Here is a 25033-nt window from a genome sequence, read left to right on the forward strand (position 1 = left end):
TGGCTTAATTATAATTGCACAATATATTAATTAATAACTTAGCCTAATTATAACTATACAATATAAAGTAGCAATAGTTTAATTAGCTTAATAAACTAATAGTTTAATTAGTTAAAATGGCATGAAAATTTGACCTTTGTATTTAATTTTAGTGACAGAAATAACCTTAACTCTATTTATATTTATTCCATTGAATAATCACATGATTTTCCCTCTAAAATATATTTGACTCATTAAACTGCAGAATCCTTACATCTTCCTTTTAGACTTCAAGCTTAAACCAGAACACCTTAGTCCCACAGGCTCTATCAACTTTGATCATCTTCAGTTGGGATAAATTGATTCAAGTCTTGAAAACTGCAACTTAAAGGAGAGACGTATTTAAAGATATTGCTGTTGATATATGTTGAACCCAACAGTCTCTAATGTGGCACACTCAAATGCTTTTTTATGTTTATTTTGATTATCATTAAAAGATTGTAATGTATGTGTATACAATGTATTACAAGAAACAGTATTAATCTCCAAATGACTGTTTTGGAATTACTTAAAAAAAAGATGAAATGGGAGTAAAGGGAGAATATGTTTTGGGTCAATTTAAGAAAAAAATTTTAATAATTTCATTGCTTTGTAATCACAAAATGTCATTTTGAAAGGGGGGAGGCTTTCTGCAACTTTCCATGTCATACTTGGGACTGTTGTGCTTGAATATATATCTTTTTGTTTGTTTGTCCTTAATGCAGTTGGTCTCTATTTGCATGTGTAGTTGTGTAACAGAGTGAGTTTAGTTTTTAACTCTTTAATAGTGTACCCAGGTAATAGGAATCCATTAAATATAGGTTTATAGAGAGTACATTGGCAGAACAGGACTTTCACTTGTAAAACTGAAAGATAGGTATTTGAAGAAGTCCTTTTATTTTGATATCTGGAAATTAGCTACAGTGGCATTTCCTCAGAAAATGCTGTATCTGAATCAAGGTTTGATACTATTGACACGTGTATATATAGAAAATGAGGTTGTTCTATATATGGTATAAGTGAAATAGCTAATGTTATTTGGAAGTACATTTATTTACTTTGAAGTTCTTTTTTTTTATACTAGGGGCTGAAAGAAAAAGACAATGATGAACTTGATATCCAGTTGAGAGTATTTGATGAGAACAAAGATGATGACTTAAATGAATTATCCCATCGTCTCAATGACATTCGAGCAGAAATGGAATATCCTTCTGATAAACCACAGAAATTGTTTTTGATATATTTCTGAAGAAGGTTTGGATGAGTAATTTTATAGTTCATTACATGATGTTCTTGTCTGCCAACCCAATTTGCTTCCATTAAGTTTAGTGGAGATTCACTGGATTCCTGTATTTGGACTTCATGCTGTGGGAGTGTTAGACTGCTTTTAATGAGCTTCTGGTACTACTGATAAGTCAGCCTTTCAGTGGATCTAGAGTGTATGAAAATCTGCCCCATTATGGGCCATGTCATAGGAAGGTTCTTGTTTGTATAAGGTGTGTTCATTGAAACAAATTGGAACTTCTGGGTAAAAATTCGGTGGGCGTATATATCTTCATGTAAGGTACTGTTCTATTTAAATTCCACACCATTGATTTTTCAGATGTAACTTCTAACACATGAATAACTTATTTGCTAAATTAAAAATAAGATATACTTGAAAAATGGATAGGTTCTATATAATAGTGATTTGGGTTAGTGATTTGAGTTTAGTATAGCTGGTAAATTTAATTGTCATTCAATGATAATTTCTTTTGAAATTACTGAAGGTCTAAGGGGTAATATGATATCCACTAGGCATTAGTCTCATACCGTGATGAGTTTATAGGATTTACTTAAGAAGCAATGTCTTTCCCTACTCTTAATACATGATACACAAGGAATCATGATAAGCAAATTAAGTGGGGAAGTACTAATGGCTCCTTATTAACCTCTTCTTAGTTTGTAATCATACTGACCCCCAGTTGAAATGATGTTTCTGGTACTAATATTCCTTTCTTAAGTGAGGCCAAAAAAGATTCTAAATAATAGGATTTTATTTTCTTTATCCTTATAGGAGATATTAGCTATAAATTAGCACATTTTTATACTTTTGTCACTAACCATCTTTAGATAAGGTTTCTTAAAAGAGCCATCTTATTTACTTCATGCTACTCTCTCACATGTAATACTGTAGAAAAGTTGTTGAAGATGTTTTCATTTTTTATATTTTTACTAGAAATGAAAATTTAAATACATCTGTTAGCTATCTTTAAGTAAATGAAAGTATTGTGAATACTAGCAATGTGTCTAGTAATTAAATATATTTTATCTTTTACATCGAATAAAATATTGAAATCATAAAAAGATATTAATTTTATCTTGATCTGTTAAGCATGTCATTAGATAAAATAAGGCTACTTCTGTTATTTTATGTTAAACATCTTTAGCATAAAATATGGCAGTGGAAACTGAGACCTCAATATGCTTCCAGCAACTTTTAGACTTAAGAGGTTAGAAACCAATAAACACTAATGTCATGCATATTGTCAGAATAAATCATTCGAATTTATACTGCTGCTGATGATATAGCAGTGTCCCTAATAGCAGCAATAGATAGAAATTCCATTTAAAATAACTGTATACAAAATAAAATATTTGAATATCTATCTGCCAAGACAAACCCAGGAACTATATGAACACAATTACAAAAGACTTTTTACACAGAGTCAGATGTAAACAATTGGAAAAATATCAATTGCTCATGGGCAGGCCAAACTAATAAAAATGACAATAGACTTTGGGCAGAAAATGCCATCTGCAATCAGAAGAAGAACTATGGAGCTTGAATATAAATCAACACATGCTATGTTCACTTTTTTTTTTCTCTTTTTTTTCTTCTGTCATAATTTTTCCCTTTTATTCTGATTATTCTCTCCCAACAAGATTAATAAAAATGTATATGTAAAAAGTTAATATATGTGTAAAATAAATAAAATACATATGTAGGAAAAATAAACTATTTTAATAAGATCCCACTGTTAAAAAAATATAGAGCAATGGCCACCTTGTACTTTTATAAAAATAATGATGATCCAACATATTTTCAAGGACTAATATAAAAAGATCACTTCCTTAAATCCTTTCTCTTAATTATGCTTTCAGAACATGTCACTTCAGAAAACATAATCTGTTCATGCAAATGTTACAAAACTCATTCAGTGAAAAAGTTGAAAAATCATTTACCAAAATAAAATGGTAAATTTGGTTTTATTAGTTTTTTTGAAGGGGGGGTAATATGGTAAAAAAGAAGTCTTGCATGACAAATGAAATGGATTTTTTTTTCTTAACTGACTATTTACTGATATGAATGAAGTTTATCATCTTCTGTACAACATGCTAAAGGACACTTCTTCAGAAAATTACTTGCTATCTATTCTACAACATTTCTTGCTCATCAGAAACGATTATTATGTCAGGTAAGGATAAACTTTGGTAATATTTTTTCTTAATTTGCATTCATGTTTAAATATATTAGAAGGGATATCAATTCAGATATACGCATCAGCCAAGAAACAAAGAGAGCATCTTCCCATAGACAGAATGAGATGATAAGATTTTTTTGGATCAGTTCTGCTAATCTACTGATTTTTGTATCTTAGGTGGGAAATAAGAGATTCTGAATAGTGTGCTCAGTCATGGTTTTTTTTTTTATAAAAGTAATTCTATGTGGTATTTTTGTTAAAATATTTTATTTTTATTCCTGTTTCACTGTTATCCATGTAATGATTACTATTTAAACCTCCAAAAGAATAATAATGCAAATATTTTACATAGCTAGGCATTTAGTTCTATCTTCTGTCTCCAGAGGCAGGTGAAATAAGAAACCTAAAACTTAGGTGGGCTCAGCTAGTGTTCTTTCTTGTCAAGTCTGCACAGCACAGTCACACTTTGAATTAAATAAAAATCCATCTTTGATTTTCTGACTCTCAGACTCCAGCAGATTAGAAGAAAATTAGAAGCAAACAGACTCATCACAGAAATTATGCTTAATAGCAAATAAGGAGGAAGAGTTACAGTATTAATGGCTAGGATGGTAATGGAAGGTGGTGGTGATGATAAATCACTAAAAAACTATGATTAATTTTAGTATTTTCTTTGTTAGAAGACAAGTGCATATGTTAACAGTTTTTGTAAAGTTTCTTTCTCAGATGGTTGATGTATTTTTAAAAGGAGACCCTGAGAGGCTGACTTATTTATCTTGAAAATTTAATGATGTTGCCTTCACACTCCTAAAAATGTCAGATAATTGAGATATTTTTGTCCAGAGTCTATTATTCCCATTTGCAAATGTGGAGAGTCAAACTCCGAACATTTTAGTTTAGCACTCACTGATGTAGTGAAAAAAGCATTGTTTTGGGTGTCAGAAAACCTGTCTTGTCCCGAGTCATCTGAAAGGACTTGATCCCTGTCAGCCTCAGTATCCCCATCTATAAAATTCAGAAATTGAATAGAATGATTGTTGAGGTTCTTTCCTGTTCCCATTTTTTATGATTCAATGAATGAAGACAGGTATGCCAGACCATTTAGTAAGCACTTGCTTTGCTAAGTGCTGTCAAGGAGGTCTTATTCTGATAGAGGAGGTTTCAACTGCAAGTTAGATTGAAAAGCTTGTGATAGGGTGGAGTGGCAAAGCAGATGGTAACATTTTCTTTAATGTCATTTCCATGAATAAAACGAAATCTCTTTTAGACGTTGGACTATTTGGCAGTATCAAGGACTTTGATTTTGAGGTCTTCCTTTCCTTGGTCCTCAATAGCTGCAGGCCATACATAAGAATTGGCCAATTTCCATTTCCCCAGATGAAAATTCAAGGTTGAAGCCAAATAGAAAAGATTATTTACCTTTTGAGTAGCTTCCTCAGATTCTTTCATTGTAAATTAGAAAATAAGGTTAATATCTTCAAAAGTAGACATTTCTTCTCTCGATGTCTCTTGTGGAAGTTTCACAATTTGACAATTAAAGAACAAAAGTTCATTTTAGTCTTTCTTCTTCCTTCCAACTGACTTCTTGAGAAAACTTTTTCTGAAAGCTGGACAAATACCGCTTTGCTTTTCTTCATCACTAGGCCACAATATTATAAGATCATCGAAGAATGTGTTTCACAGATAGTGCTCCATGGTAGTGGCATGGACCCAGACTTCAAATATCGACAGAGATTAGATGTTGACTTCACTCATCTGATAGGTATGTAATTAAAACCTCAATACTCCCCTTGTTGTTTTTCCTTTAAAGAAAAGAAATATTTTTCAGATTTTCCATATTCTGTAAAATAGTGTGAGTCCTAAGGTCCTGTGTCTCTGGTTATTCTATGAATATTGTTGTTAACTGAGTATTGTGAGAAATGTACATGTAGATAATTGGAAATGCTTTCCCGTTGGACTCTTTCTAGCCCCCTCAGACATATTTTCAGTCCCAGAGGCTGTCAAGTGTTTCTGTGGATGCCTTATTATCATCAGGATATTCATTTTGATTCTGCTAGTTCCACTGAGGCATCTGCATGCAACTCCATAAGAACTTAATTGTAATTAACATCAAAATTGAGTTCCTAAAGTACTGTTTTGAAAAATGAAAATGCATGTCTGTTTTGCCCATCTATATCTGTGAAAGTGATTAATTTGTCCTGTCACATTCCTTTCGACTGGAGAGAGTCCCCATTCTCTCCCCCCCCCCCCCCCCCCCCCGCCAAGGATCGACTATAATGATATCTTTTAGATACCTTTTAGAAGTAGTTCAAAGAGATTCTTCAACTCCCTATATCCAGTTAGATCTTATATCAGTGTTCTATTCAAGCAGTTTTAATTCTACCTTAAATAGGTAAAGGATGTTGAATATTCTGTAGTCTTTAATGGCTTCTGATGTTTTTAAAAACTTTGCAGTTGCTTGCTGGAGGACCAGAGGAGTGTTGGTTATAAATCCAGCAGTAACACTCCTCGGTTACAAATCCAGCACTAACACTCCTCGGTTACAAATCCAGCACTAACACTCCTCCTCCACTACTGTCCCAACAGCTAGCTGTGTGGCATAGGAAAGGCATTGAAACTCTGGCCCTTGTGTGCCCTAAGTATAAGTCAATGGGCTTTGACTCTCTAATGTGAACTCTGGCAGCTCTCAAGTTTTATGATTCAGTGATCACTGATAAAAGAGTAAGAATTGCTCATGGCACAATTCCTAGTGATGGTGATTCAATAATCCAGTTTTGTGTGCCAAGGGGAAATCATTATTACTCTAAACCTTATAATCTTTATTATGCTTGAGCTAAGTAAACATAAGGGAGAACATATAGTATAAAAATTGGTCTAGTACTTATCATGTGCTGTAGACATTTGTGTATTTCAAGAGTCAAACTTATTTTTATGATGAAAATATGATTCAGCTGGGTTATCCTTAGCTTCTATTCTAACAGGAAAATAGACCTTTTTTACTTTCTATTTACAAATCTCTCCTTGAATTTATGGAATCGTCTTCTTTTCTAAGAACAAATTCCTTGCCATGCTTTAAAAAGTCAAGTAAATTCTCACAAATTGAGCAAAAGTGAGAATATTTCTGTCTGAATTATTGAAAAACATGAATACTAAATATTTTTGAAGAGATGAAATTTGATTATTCAGTGATGGATGCAGTATGAATTAGTGGTCTTCTATGTGAGGAAATACTTTTAAATAGTTAAAAATATCAAAGAATGATATATTTGGCTTAGTAAAATAGTGAGTTTCACACCATTACAAGTATTTAAGCAGAGGTTAATGTCCCTCTGGCAGAGATATTGAAGAAGAGATTTCTACATTTGGTGAAAGGTTAGATTGAAGGATCCAAAAAGTCCATTCTAGCTCTTAAGATAATATGATTCTGTTGCTTTCTTCTAATGTTCAGTAGTGACCAATATAGGTTTGAATACTTAAGGCCCTTAGGTAATGTTTTTAATGAGTGAATAAGAATGATCTATTAATAATACATTGATTGTATGGAAACTTATGGGGTTAGATAATTGGGAAACTTACTCTTAAAAAAAAATGTCATCTATTTTCTTCCTTTGGTTTAAACTTGTAACTTAGCAAATCTTTTCTGATTAGATTAATGTAGTTTGTCTTACAGAAGATAAACTTCATTTCTACCATTTGCAGCCTAAATTTATTAAGTTTTACGGTATATCCATTTGGTTCTTCAGCTTATTAGTACCACTTTAGACTTGATTAGTTTTTTTTCCCTATGGTCCCCATGTGAGGTATAAATTATGTTTTTATTTTGTCACAGCTCTAATTCTAATATGAAATCCTGAAAAACAAGTCAGAAGGGTTCTGTGATTTCACAAAGCAAAACTCACTGACATAGTTAATTTGTTAATATTGGAGAAAGGCATAGGGACAGAACATGTATGGGGAAGACGCAGGTCATAAAACACCCTGTAGCAGTGCAGGTGGAGACCTCTGTGCATCTTTTTATCTTAGGGAGTTTCTCTAGTTCCATAGCCCAGTTCATATCTTAGAGATAGAACTTAAACTCAGGTCTTCCTGTTTCTCCATAGTAGCAGAGTACCTCTCAATGTTGTAGGAACTGATCCTGCAAGAATTTCCTCTATACCTTTCCATGCCCCAGTGAGTTTGTCTTAAATGAAGGTAGAAAAAATAGTTTATGTTCCATATATGTCATGGAGAAGTTCCCCGCCCCCCACAGCTTTTTTTATCTGTCATATAAAAATTGAAGTTACATTATTGAGGGACAGACTAGATTCTCCCTCAAATTAGCTGAAGATATTCTGAAAGCGCTACAGCTTTTTCCTTGTAAGTATGTGATGTCATCGTTGCTAATTGCTTTTGGTCAATCTTAATAGATGCATGTGTAGACAAAGCTAAAGTAGAAGAAAGTGAACAAAAAGCAGCGGAATTTTCCAAAAAGGTAAGATTATGCGATGCCAGAATGATATTGTTTTATAATTTAATCAAGTTTTTCACCTTTATGTAGAAATCAGGATATCAGGCAAAAATTATTTTAGGGACATGCTGTATTATATTATATGTTTTCACCAATTTAATAACCATTGAATATTGACAAATTCTACTCATAAAATAAGATCGCCATTTCACAGTATTCCCTTGGCATCACTCTTAATACACTATGAAAAAGAAACCATAAAAGCTATTAAAATGACAACAAATAAGATGCTAAAATGATCTGAATGATAGCAGTTATGAAAAATAAATTTCTGTTTATTTCCTACAACTCTCTTCCTCATGGTAGATAGCTCTTTAAAGAGCTGGAAGCTGTTTGGCTTGTCCTACCTAAGAGAGAACTTTAATTCTCCTTGTGGAAACAAAGTTAACATTTAAATGAGTTTTGAATTTTCTGCTTCACAAACTTCAAACTCTTGTGTAGCGTCTGTTGTAGGAAAGACTCTTTAGTCCGCATGGCCATAGTCTTTGTTGGGATTGTGTACAGGCTTTTTTATTAGAGCAAGTCAAAAGCCCATATTTGCTATTGAGCTTTTCCTGAGAGCATCCACCTATGGTTCTTGAACCTATTTTCTCTCTTCATCACTTGATGCCAGAGCAAAGGAGAAAAGCATGCAGGTAGGCAAATAGTTTTCTACTAGTGAGATGAAATGCATTGTCCAGTAGTGTCTCTTCAATGATATGATTTGCCTAGAGATTAGATAACTGTCTTTCTCGTTGATCTATTAATTCAGTGTTAGTGAAGGTCCTTCAGGGCATTTGGAGACAGGCCATAAGTCACTCAGTCACTAGAAAGACTGAAGCAGCAAGTGTTAGTGTGCAGCCATCCCTTTTCCAAGTATAGCACCCAGAGTAAGAGATCTGTACACTTTTTGATTAATGAAGAAGACTTTCTCTTTATAATATTTAGTATATGTTTTTTGAAGTAGCACTTCCAAAACTCCATCTGCAAATTGTAGGTTGTGCTTCGTTTTTATTGAATGTTTTTTGTACGATGACACTATACGTCTGGGATAAATGCTACTTCTTTTCTCTATGCAAGTCTTCTAAAAGTGATCATAAACAGATCTCATTGTTTAGTGAATTTTTCTCATGTTTTGAGAGGAAATACTTTGGCTATGATGTGACCTCTAGAAGTTTTCCTCTTGCAAGAGTCACTAGAGCTGTTTGGTATACTTGAGTGAAACAGAACTAAATTGCCATTTGGGAGGGAGAGTAGGACGATCTCTTTGAAACCAGTTTGGGACCTTGGCAAGACTCCTGAGTTTCCCAAACCTCACTTGCCTTATTTTTCCAATGAGGCAAGTGAACTAGATTTTCTTTAGGATGCTTGAGGGCTTCAGAATTCTATGGATCTTATTCTTTATGTGTATCTCCATGCTTGATATCTCTCAATGCCATCCATTGGTGTGACTTCTGGAAATATTTTTATATGGATAATTTTGTTACTCCTTGTATAGAATGAGCATCATTAACACAATGAATTCCTTTGCTGTAATAGACTACTGCGGTGACAGCTTTTTCAACATTGGTTTTTGAGCCAGCCAAAGATGTTTGGGGAATATTCTGGGGTTTCTTTGAAAGTTCTTTCATGGAAGTTCTTACTCTCAGAACATGACTTTTGTTGAAGTCTGTTGATAATTATGCTTTTCAATTTCATTTCCAAATTGAGCAGAATATTTGTGTTTGGCTTTATCTGTGATCTCAGTAGAGCACAGCTTGTCCCTTATTTGGGCAGATCATATCTGATACCTAACTACTTGTAACTCACAATATTTTTGTATCAGACATTTGTGAGGATTTAATATTTTGAGAGAACTTGACCATCCTGAATAATGTTATTTTCTTAGTAGACCTGTTTAAAATATTTTTTTCTCCTTGCCCTCCCCTGGTCCTTAATTATTTCCTGTGTGCCATTGTTGAGCCTTTTTTTCAAAGCTTAGTATTAAGTTTCTCATAGGTGGATGAGTACATTGATGTAAGTGATTATTACAGTTTGATGAGGAGTTCACAGCACGACAGGAGGCCCAGGCTGAACTTCAACGACGAGAGGAGAAAATACAAGAACTTGAGACGGAACTCCAACAGCTCCGAGCTCAGGTAATGAACCAAGAACAAGACTTGAGATGTTAGCATTGGGAGGGAGGGAAGTCGAGAACGGCCTTACTGGCTGGCTGCCTGTTAAGAATCCATGGCTCCGTGAGAAAAGGCTCTTCATTTAATTCATTTAAATTCAGATGACACCTTCCAGATGTGTGACCTTGAACAGATTACTTATGTTCTGTGTAAGAGAGCATAATGATTTTTGCCTTAAAAAATCCCAGATTTGTTGTGAGGGCCCAATGAATCAGTGTATGTAAAATACTTCACAACAACAAAACACTATGGAGAAACCGTTAGTTAGTAAGTGCTTCTCCTCATACTGATTACAGCCTAAGCAAATATATACTGACCACTCTAATTTCCTCACTACTGACCCTTGAATCTTTTAAAATTTAACTTCTTGTTTTCATCACTGTATTTAAACTCCTCTTCAAAGGATCTTTGAAACATCCCCATGCCCATATTCATTGACTTCTTGTTCATTTGACACAGCTGATGGCTGTTTTTGTGAATTTCTTTGTCTTTGACTTTGACAGTGCTCCAGTCTTCTGATCCTTCTTGAATCAGTCTTTTTTACTCATTCAGGTTCATCTTTGAAATACAGATGCACCTCATGTTTGCATTCGAGATCCTCTTCCCTCTTCATTTCAGTGATTTCTTCCACACACTTCATTTGCCCTCTCACCTTCATGCCGATTGCCAAATCTATGTGTTGACTCCTTATGTTTCTCCAAGTTCTTATCTCTCATTTCTAACTGCCCTTTGAGTATCTCCACCTGGATGTGTTATTATAAAGCAGCATTATCTCACTTAGGTTGTTCAAAACTGAATCTGTGTTCAGTTCATTTTAGCTTTGTTATTTTGGCTAAGGTTGCTTCTGCTGTCCTACTTATTTGGATTCTAAGACTCATCATTATTTTGGATTTGCCTCTGTTGTTTACCCTTCACATATGATCATTTGCCAAATTTTTTATGCTACCTCTATAGTGTTTTTGGTAACTTTTCCATCTGGCACTCTCACTACCGAGCAATTTTTCTCTCTATCATCCCTCACTCTTTCTATCCATAATTTCCACCGTTTCCAATAAATCTCTTGAATAGCCAGCTTTTGCCATGTACTTATTCTGCTTATCTGGCCTCATTCACTTCTTATTGCCCCATTAATAAATACAGCTTTCTTAACCAGCTGTTCAAGGCTCTCCTTCTTCAGCCAACATCTTCGATCTTTACCTCACAACATTTCCCTTTTACTTAATTAAATTAACTAACCTCTCCTGAATTTTTTGCATTTTTTATTTTTCAAGCTACTTCTTTCATCTGCAATGTTCTCTGATTTATTTCTTCTTCTTTGCCTTCTCATCCCTTGAAGTCCAACTTGTGTTCACAGTCTTTAGTTGTACAGCAAACAAAGTCATCTCTCCCTCCTCGGGATTTCTGTGTTGCTTGTTAATAATATCCATGACATGAATCGCATTTAAACCTGGAGATTTCCTCATGAGCTTAAGGGCAGAGCCTGACCTTTATCTCACTTTATTTCTCTACAATGTCATTTATTAATCCCTGAAACTTTATTAAATAAGTGGTTAAAAATTTGAATGATTTTCATGAACTTCATGTACATGTTTTCTGGTTCTTGTAATGCAGTTCATTAACTTGAACAATCTGTGATTTTCCTATATGGATGGACATTCCTTGCACTGACAAAGTTTGCACACACACACACACCCTTAGCTCTCAAACACAGTCTGACTTCCCCTTTTGGTTGTTTTAGCTTTTTCCTTGACCTGTCTAAAGCCAACCTTCTACCTTACTTTCCATTCTCTTCCACTTATTCCTATTGTTTTCACCCATAGAATGTAAGCTTCCTGAGGGCAGGGTCTATATTGTGTGTGTGTGTGTGTGTGTGTGTGTGTTTATGTATGGATGTATGTATTTTTTTTTAATTGCCAATGTCTGGCACTTAATAAGGACCTAATAAATGCTTTTTGCAATTACTTGACAGAACTCATCGTTTCTTTCCCTACAACCATACTCTCAAATTTTTTTCTTTTCATTCAGCCATCTTCTACTGTAAACTGGGCCCCTGTCACCTCACACTTGGACTATCATAATAGCCTTTTGATTGGCCTTCCTGTCTCAAGTGTCTCACCACTGCAAATCCTTCTCCACACCACCACCAAAACAACTTTTTGAAAGTATACTTCTCAGTGCAGCATCCTGCTACTCAGTGAACTCCAATAGTAGCTCTAGTGTGAAATACACAGCCCTCTGACATTTAAATTTCTTCTTCACCTGGTATCTTCTTACTTTTTCTCTTTCTTTACACCTTGCTCCCTTTCATAAACCCATAATTGAACCAGCCTGACCTCCTTGTTATTCTTTCAACATCTTTTCTAAGTTGGTTTGTCAACAGGCTGACACTTTAAACTGGTTGTATCTAGATAATACTTGCAATGTTATGTGTGGGAGGGGGTAGGAGTGGGGAGTAGTAGAGTACCTCTTTTTCTCCACTCTGCATTTAATTAGCCATATACTCTTTCGGCCTCAGTTTGTTCATTTGTAAAAATGGGCATAATATATTACCTGCTCAGGTTGGCTTATAAACCTATGAGAATCAAATTAGATAATGAAAGTGGAAATCCTTTGATAAATATAGATCATTATGTAAATTTAAAACATTCATTAGTATTATTACAATAATTATTAGACAAGTGGGTTACAGGGGCTATGAGAGATTCTATTTGTGCAAAGTTAATTGGCCCATTTGGGGATTACATTCATGACCTTGTCCTAATTAGTGCTGTATTCTATCCAGTTGCTTGAACAGGTCCAAGCCATTTTACAAAATACTTAATTCTTAGTATATATATTGCATAATAAGAAACTTATTTTTTAGAAAGGTTATTTAATAAAAATAAACGATGTCATTTTGCAAATAGGGTAAAAGTAAGTTTTCAAATGTGGTCTCTAATGATAATAAGAAAACATAGGGATCATATTAATATGCATGAACTTGAAAACATCACCCCTTCCAAATAAGTTTTACTTGAATTGTTAATATCCTGAATAGCAAATATGATTTTTAATTTAGCAAGGATGGAAACCATTATAGTGTTGTGATGTCTGTTATTTCCAATGTATATTTCAGGGACCTGGACTTTCTGATTCATCAGGAATTCTGCCAGCTCCACCTCTACCACCAGCTCCAAGTGGTGCTGTTCCTCCTCCTCCACCTCCTCCTCCGCCTCTGCCTGGAGTACCTGGTCCTCCTCCTCCTCCCCCTCCTTTGCCTGGAGGAGCTGTACCACCAGCGCCTCCTTTATTTGGGGGGCCTCCTCCTCCACCACCTCTGGGTGCTGCTCCTCCTCTTCCTGGAGCATCTGCTTCCCTTCCTTTTGGAATGAAGCAAAAAAAATTATATAAGCCAGAAGTGCCCATGAAAAGAATCAATTGGTCCAAGGTAATGACTCTTTTCTGGGAATGGGACCCCACACAGGGGTACTGAGTACCATTGTTATAGGAATAATGGAACTGATGGTTGAAAAAGGGGAAGAGTATCAGTAGCAAAGACTAGAACTGTTTTTAATACATCATTAGCTTATAGTGATAATTTTTCTTTTAGAATCTTTACTTCATTGTTTAATAACTGCTAAGTTAAATATTTTTTTCGGTTAACCATTTAAGATTTTCAGAATTCACAAAGTGATGGAGGTAGGATCGTTCTAGGTCATTGGAAGAAGTGAAAATGAATTTCAAGTTGATGCCAACAGTAAAAGAAATTAGTGAGGCAGGATAAGGGATGAATATCGATAATCCAGATATAAAGGCATTTGGGAATGTCTTGGTTTATCTTGTCATTGCTATACTTATTATGAGTATTGGCTGATACTTTTAGTAGGAATAAAGAGTGAAATAATATTTTTCCATTCCTTTTCCTGGGTTGCTTGTTAAATGAATCAGGGTACAGTAACCATTTGAACTGGCACATAGATAATCAATGACTATCATCAGTAGCAGCTGATACTTTGAAGGCTGTAGAGCATTCCTGATTCAGAGTCTCATTACAATGTGATGGCCATTATGGAAAACCTTCACTTTTGTGTCAGGATAATAAGTGGAATATTTTGCTGGTGTAACTTTTCCTTTATGAACTGCTTAAAATGGAAACTTTCCATATAAATGGCTGAGATACGGATAGGGGCTAGAGATTTCACAGGTACTTGTGGAACTCCAAATGAGAGAACTTCCTCTACCCAGGAAGTCTGCTATCTTCTCTGCAACTTATAACCTGAGAGCTGCCAGGAGAACTGAGATGAATTATCTATCCTATGAGTCAGAGGTGAGACTGGAACTGCCAGGCCAGTTCTCTATTCACCATGCCATGCTGTCTCTCTCCTTAATGAATAAGGACCAGAAAACTGCTTGGGCAAAACCTAAAACTGAAGCAGTGAAAAGCAGACAGAAATGATGAATTGGCCATCAAGCTTGCTTAAATAAAGGTTTACTTAATTTTTTGTAACTAAATGTGTAATAATTGACCACATTATTCTTGCTGCTTTTTGTTTCAGATCGAGCCACGGGAAATATCAGAGAATTGCTTCTGGTTAAAAGTTAAGGAAGATAAGTTTGAAAATCCAGATCTCTTTGCAAAACTGGCACTCACTTTTGCAACACAGTTGAAAGGTACATTTTGGGGGTTTTACAAAAAAATGAAGTATTTTTTTTTACCATTAACAAGTCTTCCCCGTGTTGTTCTAAGAATGTTTCAAGGATTTTTTTAGTTGTGTTTCCCCAAAAAAATTTAGGAAGAAAACTTTGTGGATAGTTGAGCCAATTTTAATGATATCAAGTCATGATAGTTTGACTCTAAACTGAGTCTGCTGTTGGCCTGCTTTCCTGGAGGAAAGTTTGAATATCTGTCTATAATTTCTGGGTTGTCTTAATATTTGAGCTCTACAATTTTGGGGGATTAAAGTGTTAATGACAAAATTTTCTTTTTTAATGGAGCCTGCTAAGATCCAAATATTGCTTCACTATCTGTGGGAAAATAATAGAACAAAATACCAATTTTGTGTTTCAGCCTTCAGTGAAATTGATATAAACGTTGACAGCAAGGGAAATAATCTTTCATTGGACATTTGAACTATGAAGATCTTTTATTCCCAAAACTGTTGTGTATCTATTTGATGGCACAATGTAAAGTGCATAGGATTTGGAGTTAAGGGGCCTGAGTTCAGGTTTTGCCTAAGAAACTTATTAACCATGTGACCCTGGCCTACCATTTAACCTTTCTTATGTATAAATCATGGCTGATAGTTCCTGTGCTGCCTCTTTTTTTTTTTTTGTTGGGAGGCTTATAAGGAAATTAAAGCATTGTATAATTGTGAGCTCTTTATGATACTTTTATGCAGATTTTATGTTCTTAGCTCCAAATTGGGTATTTGATGAACTGTGATTTAGTAAGAGTGCCATATTTGGAACTGAGTGTTTAACAACTTCTCAACCTTTCATATACTTTTGGAATTTGAATTACTTAAAATAGATGTAAAGCTCCCAATTGTTTTCATTAATTGTCCTGGATGATAATTGGGTTATCATTTAAATATAAATTTTTTTCCAATTTATATGAAAGTAATAATAATAGTTTAATAGTTGTATACATAATATGTCATATATGTAACGTTAAAGTTTAGAAAGTGCTTTATATGTAACCTGTGTGCACTTTTCCTACTTTAAAATTACAAACTGACCATTATATTATGTTTTATTTACATATATATCTATGTATATATATATATATATATATATATATATATACACACACACACATATACACATACATGCAATAAATCAGCAAAATGGGTACAATTTTTTTCCTTGTTTTACTTATAAGGAAATGCAGGCTTCAGAAGGTTAAGTAACTCAGTTTAGTCACATTTTCTCTATATAATTCATTAATTAAACAGGAAATAATTAAGCCATTCTAGTGTATTTTTTCCTAAAGTCAGGTTTCTGCTCAAAAAGCAGTATGTTGTGTTATTTGATATACTTTGAAGTGACAAATACCTTTTCCAGTTATTTCATGAGGTATGACACTTATTCTGGGATCTGGAAATATGAATTTTTGAAGTTCCATTTTTTAAAGACTCCCCTGTTTTTTTTATTTTTAACGTATATTTTCATCTAGATTTACCAAAGTATCCCTTCTCTGCCTCCAAAAGAACCATCCCTTTAAACAGTGGGGAAAAAAGGGAAAATAATACTTGAGCAAACTAATCCACACACCAGAAACATCTAACATTATTGAGGGTGATCTATACATCATCAAAGAAGGGAGAGCGGTACCTTCTTCTCATCTTTGGGATCAGTCTTGGTTTTTATAAATTCATAGCATTTTGCTTCAGATTTTTATTGATATTCTGTCTATTTAACTTATTAGGGTCATTTTGTGGAATGTTTTCTTGCTGTTGATTACTTCAAATTGTGTTAATTCTTATAAATTTTCCAGTTATCTTCTATATTCTTCATCCTCTTTGGTTTTTAAAGTTCAGTAATATTCTGTCACATTCATGTACTACAACTTGTTTACCTGTTTCCCAGCTAATGGAATCTACTTATTTTTCAGGGTGTTTTTTTTTCCTACTACTAAAGGTTTTACTCTAAGTATTTTAGTATTTATGGGACCTTTTTTTTAATCCTTTTTTTTGTCATTGACTTGCTGGGGATATGCCTTATAGTAATATGTCGTGGTCAAAGGATATGCACACTTTTTTTGTTGTTGAATGTAATTTTTATTTATTTATTTAAAAAATTTTATTATAGCTTTTTATTTAAAAGATATATATGCATGGGTAATTTTGCAGCATTGACAATTGCAAAACCTTTTGTCCAGTTTTTCCCTTCCTTTCCTCCACCCCTTCCCCCAGATGGCAGGTAGACCAATGCATGTTAAATATGTTAAAGTATATGTTAAATACAATACATGTATATGATATACACACTTTTAAGCATTTTTGTAAACATAATATCACATTGCTTTTAGAATGTTTTAAATCAGTTCACGTATCTACCAACAATGTCTTGGCATGCCCACCCTTTCAGAGCTCTCAAATATTGATTGATCCTCTTATGCCCTTATCTTTGCAAATTTATTGTGTGATATGAAATCTTAGAATGCTTTGATTTGCATTTCTTATATTTTTAACGATTTGGAGAATTTTTTCCTATGGTTCTAATAGTTATTCTTCCTTTGAGAATTGCTATTTCATATCTGTGGAGGATTTTTTGTTATTTGTCTACCTGTCATGGATATCATAACCTTGACAAAGATATTTGCTAAAATTATTTTCCCAGTAGTTTTCTTCCTTTCTTATCCTAGTAATATTAATTTTGTTCATACAAAAGCTTTTCAAATTCAGGTAATCAAAATGACCCATTTTATCTTTTATGATTCTCACTATCTCTTATTCGGCTAAGAATTCATACCTTAGTCATAATTGTTAAAGGTATCTGATCTGGATCTCTTTTAATTTTAATGCTATCTTTAATATTCAGGTTGCATATCTTTTGGGAGATTTATAAAAGTACATCAAAATTGTTTCAGTTAAATCCACCCCACAGTATTTTTGTTCACGTTCTTCTTCACTTGTGAGATGTTCATTTTTGTTCATAATCTATTCTGAGTTGACTGACATACACTAGAGAGCAATGGAAGAAATCCTTCTGTGACCTCTTTTTGCTATCATTGAGCTCCCTTGTTTGGCCTTTCTGGACCTTGTTTCCTGATGCCTTCAGAGCCCTTTGCAATCATGACTTGGGCTTTTTCAAAATGAGATAAGCACTTTTTCAAAACTTTTGCCTAGTTATTGATAGCATTACTATAGAGAGACTAAAACATTTTATCCTAAGTATATAAGAGCTATCTTGTGAAAGTGGAGACTTTACTGGACTTGAAGTCAGAAGATACAGAATGAAATTCTAGTTCTGCAGTAATTGCTCTCATATCTGTTGAGCTTTTCCTCCCAGAAGTCATGTGAGGTAGATAGTGCAAGGATCACAAATGAACAAACAGATGCTCTGAAGAATTCAGTGAGTTGCCTATGGTGCCAACAGGAGAAAGTGTCTGGACAAGAGCCTGGAACTCAAGTCTTTGGATTCTCATAGCAGTGCTCCTGTATTTGTGTTTGTGTTTGTGGAGGATTAATAAATCACATTAGTCTTGCTTTTTTTAGTTTCTTGTCTTTCCTCCCCAGCTCACTGCCCGCTCACTACTGTGCAGGCCACAGGTTCTTACTTAGCGTTGCCCTCTTCTCTTACCTTGGGACCCCTTTCCATGATTCTTCCAGTTCTGGGGACTATTTTTCCCAGAGGCTGGATCCAAAAAATATTTCCCCTTCATTTAGGTCCTTGCCCGATTTCTCCTGCAGCAGTTAAATATAACCGGTGTACCTTGTTTACCAGGAAAGTCATGTTGAGTTTTAAGGAAGAATGTAAGTACTCGCGTAGCTTAGTTTTGCAAATTAGAAAAAAACATTTAAAAATGGTAAGCTGTAGAATCTGTCATAAATTGTTACTCAGACTTACCATTTCTGGTGGTTCCTTTTTAATAGGTAATACATTTATAAAACAAAGTTCTGTGCTCTCAACATTTCTGTTTAAATTACTTTTATTAGGCACTGTAGATGTTTTTATTTTCATTTAGTGTTTTATAAAAAATTAATTAGGTTAGAGCAAGGTGCCATTGAATATTAATTATAGTGACTGTACCTTGTCTCTGAGGTCCTTCCCAACCCTAAAATCCAATTGTTTTGCACTGAATATTTTGAATTTCCTTATTAGCTATAATAGTATAATCATGATGATATTTTTCAAAATTATTTCCGATTAATGAAAGAAATTATATAGGACTACAAATAGTTGAAGCAAACATTACTGATGCTATTTGATACTCTTCATGGGTACTTTCTTATTTTGGGGTTTGTCCTCCATTTTGTAATAAGAATTCAATCTGATGACCTTGGAGCAGAATGTAACCAGCGGGCCTATAATGATATGGTCATTATTGCTTGCAAAGATCCTTGGTAATCAAATACAATAGCAATATTATACAAGAATTAGAGTAATGACTGTTAATATTAACTACACTTGAAATAATAATAAAACATGTAGGCAATAACTGCTAATACTAATTAGAATTTCTAGGGTTCTCTAGGGACCTGAGGAAGAACAAAGATAGTACATGTGAAACTTGCAAGCGAATTTCTGAATTTTTTCGCTGCTTAGAGGAAATATAGGGAATAAACATAAAAGGTTAATATAATTGAGCATTTTAAATAATAGACTTCAGTCATATAATTTAGCTTCAGTAGTGATAAGAGAAAATTGAGATGATTATAAATATTACTAATGCATAAAAATGTCTTTTTGGAATAATTGAAATATTACTGCAGAAGTCCAAAACTATGTTAGAAATTAATTGAAACATTTATGTTAAAGCACTTTTTTTTCTTTTGTAAAGAGCCGTGCTTTGTCATTTGAGGAATTCTGTAGACCTAGTTTTCAGTCCCACCTCTGCTACTTCTTATCTGTGTGATCTTGGGCACTTCTCTTCTGGACTCTGTGCATCATTCTATCTTGGAGTCTTGGGTTCCCTGATCGTCTTTTAAATCATCTTAAAGTCTCTTTAGATTGAGCCCCTTCCCTGGTAGCATCCATACTTTACTTGATTGCTAAATGTTGTCATATCATCATCCTTCTCCTAATGAAATAATGAAAGGCAAGAAAAGATTGGAAAGATATAATCCATCTCTATCTGTCTTAGTAATACTGACTCTCCCCGAGATCAAGTTGAAAATAATTATATGTCACCTTGAACAGTCAACAGTGTGTACGTGATTATTCTGAGGGCAGTGTGGCCCAGAAGATCTGGGTTCCCAACAAATCTTACCACAATATTTGTTCCTTGACTGGGAACTTTAATACACAGGGGAGCAAACAGAGAGGCCTTAGGGAGCTATTTCAGGTGGTGAACTAGAATAGCATGCACTGATTCTGTCTGGAAATGAACTCACCTTTTGTATCATATAAATAATTTGTATGCTTTGAGACAATCGTTTCATGCAATTTGAACAAAACAAAAGTCATTGGCGTTTCCATATACAAAAATAATTGGTATTATCTATCGTCGTCACATTGACAAGTTTTGTGACATTTATCTACATGAAGATATATATGAGTGGACTTTGAAATATGACTCCTCTGTTTCCCACCTTAGCAGTCACCTCCTCCATGAAGCCTTCTGTCATCTGCCCTCTATGGCATACCCTTCCTCTTTGGACCTTACTTAACATATGTAACTTTATAATGTACTTCTCGTGTGATATTCAGAATTATTACTGTGTTTATTTCTCAGCCACCTCCTGGGATTTATTCTCTTAGCTTGGCTCTTTCTCTAAAATGACTCCCTCCAGTGTCTAGCAGAGTGTTCCACATACAATGGGTACTTAATTCATTTTTATTGAAAGAAGGAGTGAATTTACCTGTTGGCCCTTGCATTCAGGTAGACACCAATGGGTCTTGCTTGGTGAGGAAAAGATGATTTGCCTTACTTTTTAGTCTCAAGGGTTCCAGAAATTGCCTTAGACTTTATGTGAGAAAACCCTTTATGTGTTCTCCACCAGATGCAGTTCCTCTTATTGAAGTTGAAGACAATTCCTTGAGAATTTATAACAATAACTCTCAAAATACTGCAAATATTTATTAAGTGTCTCTGATACACACACACACACACACACACACACACACACACACACGTGTGAAGAGAAAGGAAAAAATGAAGCTTTTTCGATAGGCACACCAAAAATTGCAATGGAGAGGGCCAGGCCTAGGTCAGAGTGCTTTTACTGCTATTGAACCTTAGTTTCTGCTGTTGCAGAATGAGACTACTGAAAAAAGAGTTGATCTCTATTGCTTTTTTCCTAGCTCTTATTTCCATGATTCTATGATTTCATTTTATCCTAATGACTCATAAGTGGACCTGCCAGTGCTGGGATCCCATGGGCCTTTTGTCTCTAAGTGCACTGCACTTTCTATTAGGGTATACTACCACTAAGCCTAATATGCCTCTGAGTGGGCCATTCTTGCATTGCTTTGCAGCCTTCATTGAAAGTTGTTAGTGACATTCTGACATACCTTTAGCCTATAGGAGCCTTTAATAACAAATGAGTCAGTTGTATATTTGCAGGAATTTCCTTCCCACATTACTATTAGATATGATTATAGAGTTAAAAAGCAGATTTTCAGGATCCCCCCTACTCTTAGTCTCCTTACCTTTTGAGTAGATTTATAATATGACACATTTTTAAAAAAGTTATGAATAAAAAAGAACTTCATTTCTTTACCTTACTGCTGAGCACTTTAGAGTAAACAAAGAAAACTGTTTCAATTATTAATAGATAAGTTACGTTTAACGTCTTTTGTTCCATGGTTGCCTTCTCAGAATCAAGTTTTTAAATTCATAATGTAAAATATATAGCATTCCAAAGGAAAACAATGATAAATATATAATTTCCCCTCTTCATGTTCACTGACCTTCTAAAATCCATCCATGGACTCCTGGCTAAGACCTGCTAATGTACATTTTTTAAAGTTCATTTTTATAACAATAATTCGGCCTGACAAATTCTTTTGCAAATACAAAGCTATTAACTTTGAATTGCAATTGGAATTGTTTAATCTATAAAACTGACAAGTTTTGTGTCCTTTTGATATCATTGTTCTTTTTAATTTTTGCTCACCTGGAGTAATAACAATTCAAATAAGCTCTGTAGAATATCGGTGGAATGTCTGAAATATCAAAGGCATGATTTTCTTGCTTTCAGATCCCTGTTTTTGATATTCCCTTGCCTTTGGAAAGTAGAATGACACTTCTATCTAATCTGCATATTCTTCTGCTTGATTTTCTTTTTCTTAAATAGTCTGCTTTTTTAAACAAATGGTGAATCTTTTATAGGCAAGTAATATGAGGGGGGAATTGGAAAAGGTTGGACTACATTGATAGATGGAAAACTCCAATTAAGCAACATGTTAAACTGAGTCATTGATGTTGCCCTAGACAGAAATAATGAAGACAGAAGAAAAGTAGGTTTGGAAGGAAAGCTAATGACCCTTGTTTAGGACTTACTAAATTGGAGGCTCCAATGGGATATAAGTTCTGTAGAGCTTTGAATTTGGATTTAGATGGCGCAGTGGATAGAGTGCTAATTCTGGAGTCCGGAGGACCTGTGTTCAAATTCAGCCTTAGACACGGGCTAACCCTGTGATCCTGGACAAGTCACTTAACTCTATTTGCCTGAATTTCTTCATCTGTAAAATGAGCTGGAGAAGGAAATAGAAACCATTCATTTCAATATCTTTGCCAAGAAAACCCTAGATGGAGTTAATTCATTTTTATTGAAGAAGTGAATTTTCCTCATTCAACTGAGCTCCTCCTGTCTCTCTTCCCCAAAGAAAAATAGTATAGATTTGGTGATCATCTGCAAAGGGGTATTCGTTGAAGATGTGGGACTTAATTAAACTGCCTGAAAGAAGAAGAGAGAAAAGTATTATGGACCAATCCTTGGAAACTACTCATGGGAAGAAGAGAGTAAATGAATGGCTACAGAGATAGGAGAATCAGGAGATTCTAGTGTCATTGACAGAAGGAAGGAGAGGCAGTGCCATGTAACCCTGTAAAGATCAATGAAGATGACAGAAGACCACCATTGGATTTGGCATGTAGGAGGTCATTAATGAATTTAGAGAGAGCCATTTCAGCAATGGCAGAAATAACAGCAGTAGCAGTTAACATTTTTATGCCTCTTAAAAGTTTGCCAAGCTCATTGGATGTAGAAGCTTCGTTACAAAGACTTGAAGAGAGAAAGGACACAATGAGAAAATATAAACAATGGATGTGGACTCTATTATGAAAATGCTATTGTGTCTTTGGTTTTCTTTATACCAGTTATGGGTATATGAACTACACAAATGGGTCACTTCAGCCAACATTTCAGATGTTTCTTGCTTTTTCCCCTAGATATGTAGAGGAAGTGAAGGCCACGGCATCATGAACTTGAACACATCCTTTTAAAAAAACAGTACTTAGATCTAGGGTATTGGATTGGATAGCAGTTATCCTTGAAGACATGTCACTATCTCCTCCTCTCTCATTGCCTCTGTTTATCCATCTGTAAAATAGGACTGAAGCTAATCAGAATTCTCTAGGAATTAAAGAAAGAGAAGAACAATGAGATGATTTTAGTAATTGAAACCATACTTTGCCAGGTGGTGATTCAAGAATGAATATTCTGATATACCAAGAGGATGGACTAGCAATGACTTCTGGAAAACATATCAATTGATTTGTTTTTAGATTGTGCCTTAAATAGGCTTACAATTCTAAATAGCTTTTACAAGTACATGAAGAAACATAGATTATGTAGTGGTTTGAATAATTAAAGAAAAACTATTTTATAAATCCTATTTGGAAATAATGAAATAGTGGAATTTTCAATGTTATGGAACTATCCCCAAAGCCAAGTTGACTTAAATTGCTTAGCTGTTCTTTAGGGTGTCAGTCTGCCACAAACAGATTTTTTGGTAGAAGACTTCCTTATGTTGCTGTTAATAAATGATTTCACCACACTGTTACAGTGACATTGGCTTTACATTAAAACCCTATTTAATAAGGTATATATCATCATGATTTGGACTTTGCTGTAATGATTGGCATATCACATTTCCCTCATTCCTATCACAAAAATTAGCTGTTTCTGTCTCTCCCCTCTTTTCCCATCCTTCCTCCTACCAACACTGGCATTTTATACTTGACTAGGGTGCTTTATGATTACAGGGTCATAGCTTTAGAGTTGGAAGGGACCTCAAAGGCCATGTCACCTGGTACCTTCATATTCTTGATGAGGAAACTGAGGCCAAGGGAGGTTATTTCACTGAAATATCCAATCATAATAACATAAATTTTTGCAAAAACAAATTCTTCTGCATTTTTGGAAATCCTGTGAACAAATCACTTATTTTAATTTCCATTGTTCTTTATACTTTTACATGCTAGAATCATTCTAATAAGGTCTATAATAATAATAATGTCTGCTACTAATTTTTTTTTTTACTAACTTTTACTTCTTTACTGAAGTTACAAATGCAGGTTTATCATGTCCATGAAAAACCCTCTTGGGTTTTTTGGAATTGATAATTTTGTTTATTTTTTTTAGTAATAGCTTTTTATTTTCAAAACATGGATGAATAATTTCACCTGTGCAAAACCTTGTGTTCCAAATTTTTTCCCTCCCTTCCTCTCACCCCTTCCCCTAGACAGCAAGTAATCCCATATAGGTTAAACATATGCAATTCTTCTGTTCTATTTCCACAATTATCATACTGCAAGTTCTTCAGAACTGATCATCACATAATCTTGTTGTTGCTGTGTACAATGTTCTTTTAGTTTTATTCACTTCACTCAGCATCATATAGGTTTCTCCAGGCCTTTCTGAAATCATGCTGCTGATAGTTTCTTATAGAACAATAATATTCCATAACATTCATATACCATAACTTATTCAGCCATTCCCCAACTGATGGGCAGCCACTCAGTTTCCAGTTTCTTGCCACTACAAAAAGGACTGCCATAAACATTTTTGCACATGTGAAACTCCGTCCCTTTTTTATGCTCTCTTTGGGATACAGTCCCAGTAGATCAAAGGATATCTACAGTTTAATAGTTCTTTGGGCATAGTTTTAAATTGCTCTCTAGAGTGGTTGGATCAGTTCACCAACACCACCAATTCCACCAACATGTGTTACTGTCCCAATTTTCCCATATCCCTCCATTGTTGATTGTTATCTTTTCTTGTCATCTTAGCCAATCTGAG

The 25033-nt window shown here is 34.5% G+C and overlaps 1 protein-coding gene across 1 annotated transcript in view; it reads left to right on the forward strand.

Annotated features, from left to right (window-relative positions):
* DIAPH2 (diaphanous related formin 2) overlaps positions 1 to 25033 on the forward strand; it is an 868850-nt gene that overhangs the window by 238843 nt on the left and 604974 nt on the right. The window contains exons 11-17 of the mRNA XM_031944530.1: positions 1103 to 1221; positions 3360 to 3476; positions 5126 to 5244; positions 7889 to 7953; positions 10002 to 10106; positions 13258 to 13569; positions 14678 to 14792. Coding sequence (XP_031800390.1) covers positions 1103 to 1221; positions 3360 to 3476; positions 5126 to 5244; positions 7889 to 7953; positions 10002 to 10106; positions 13258 to 13569; positions 14678 to 14792 — 952 coding nt within the window. The remainder of the gene's footprint in view (positions 1 to 1102; positions 1222 to 3359; positions 3477 to 5125; positions 5245 to 7888; positions 7954 to 10001; positions 10107 to 13257; positions 13570 to 14677; positions 14793 to 25033) is intronic.

Source organism: Sarcophilus harrisii, chromosome X, assembly GCF_902635505.1.
Source record: "Sarcophilus harrisii chromosome X, mSarHar1.11, whole genome shotgun sequence".
In the NCBI taxonomy this organism is placed as follows: domain Eukaryota; kingdom Metazoa; phylum Chordata; class Mammalia; order Dasyuromorphia; family Dasyuridae; genus Sarcophilus; species Sarcophilus harrisii.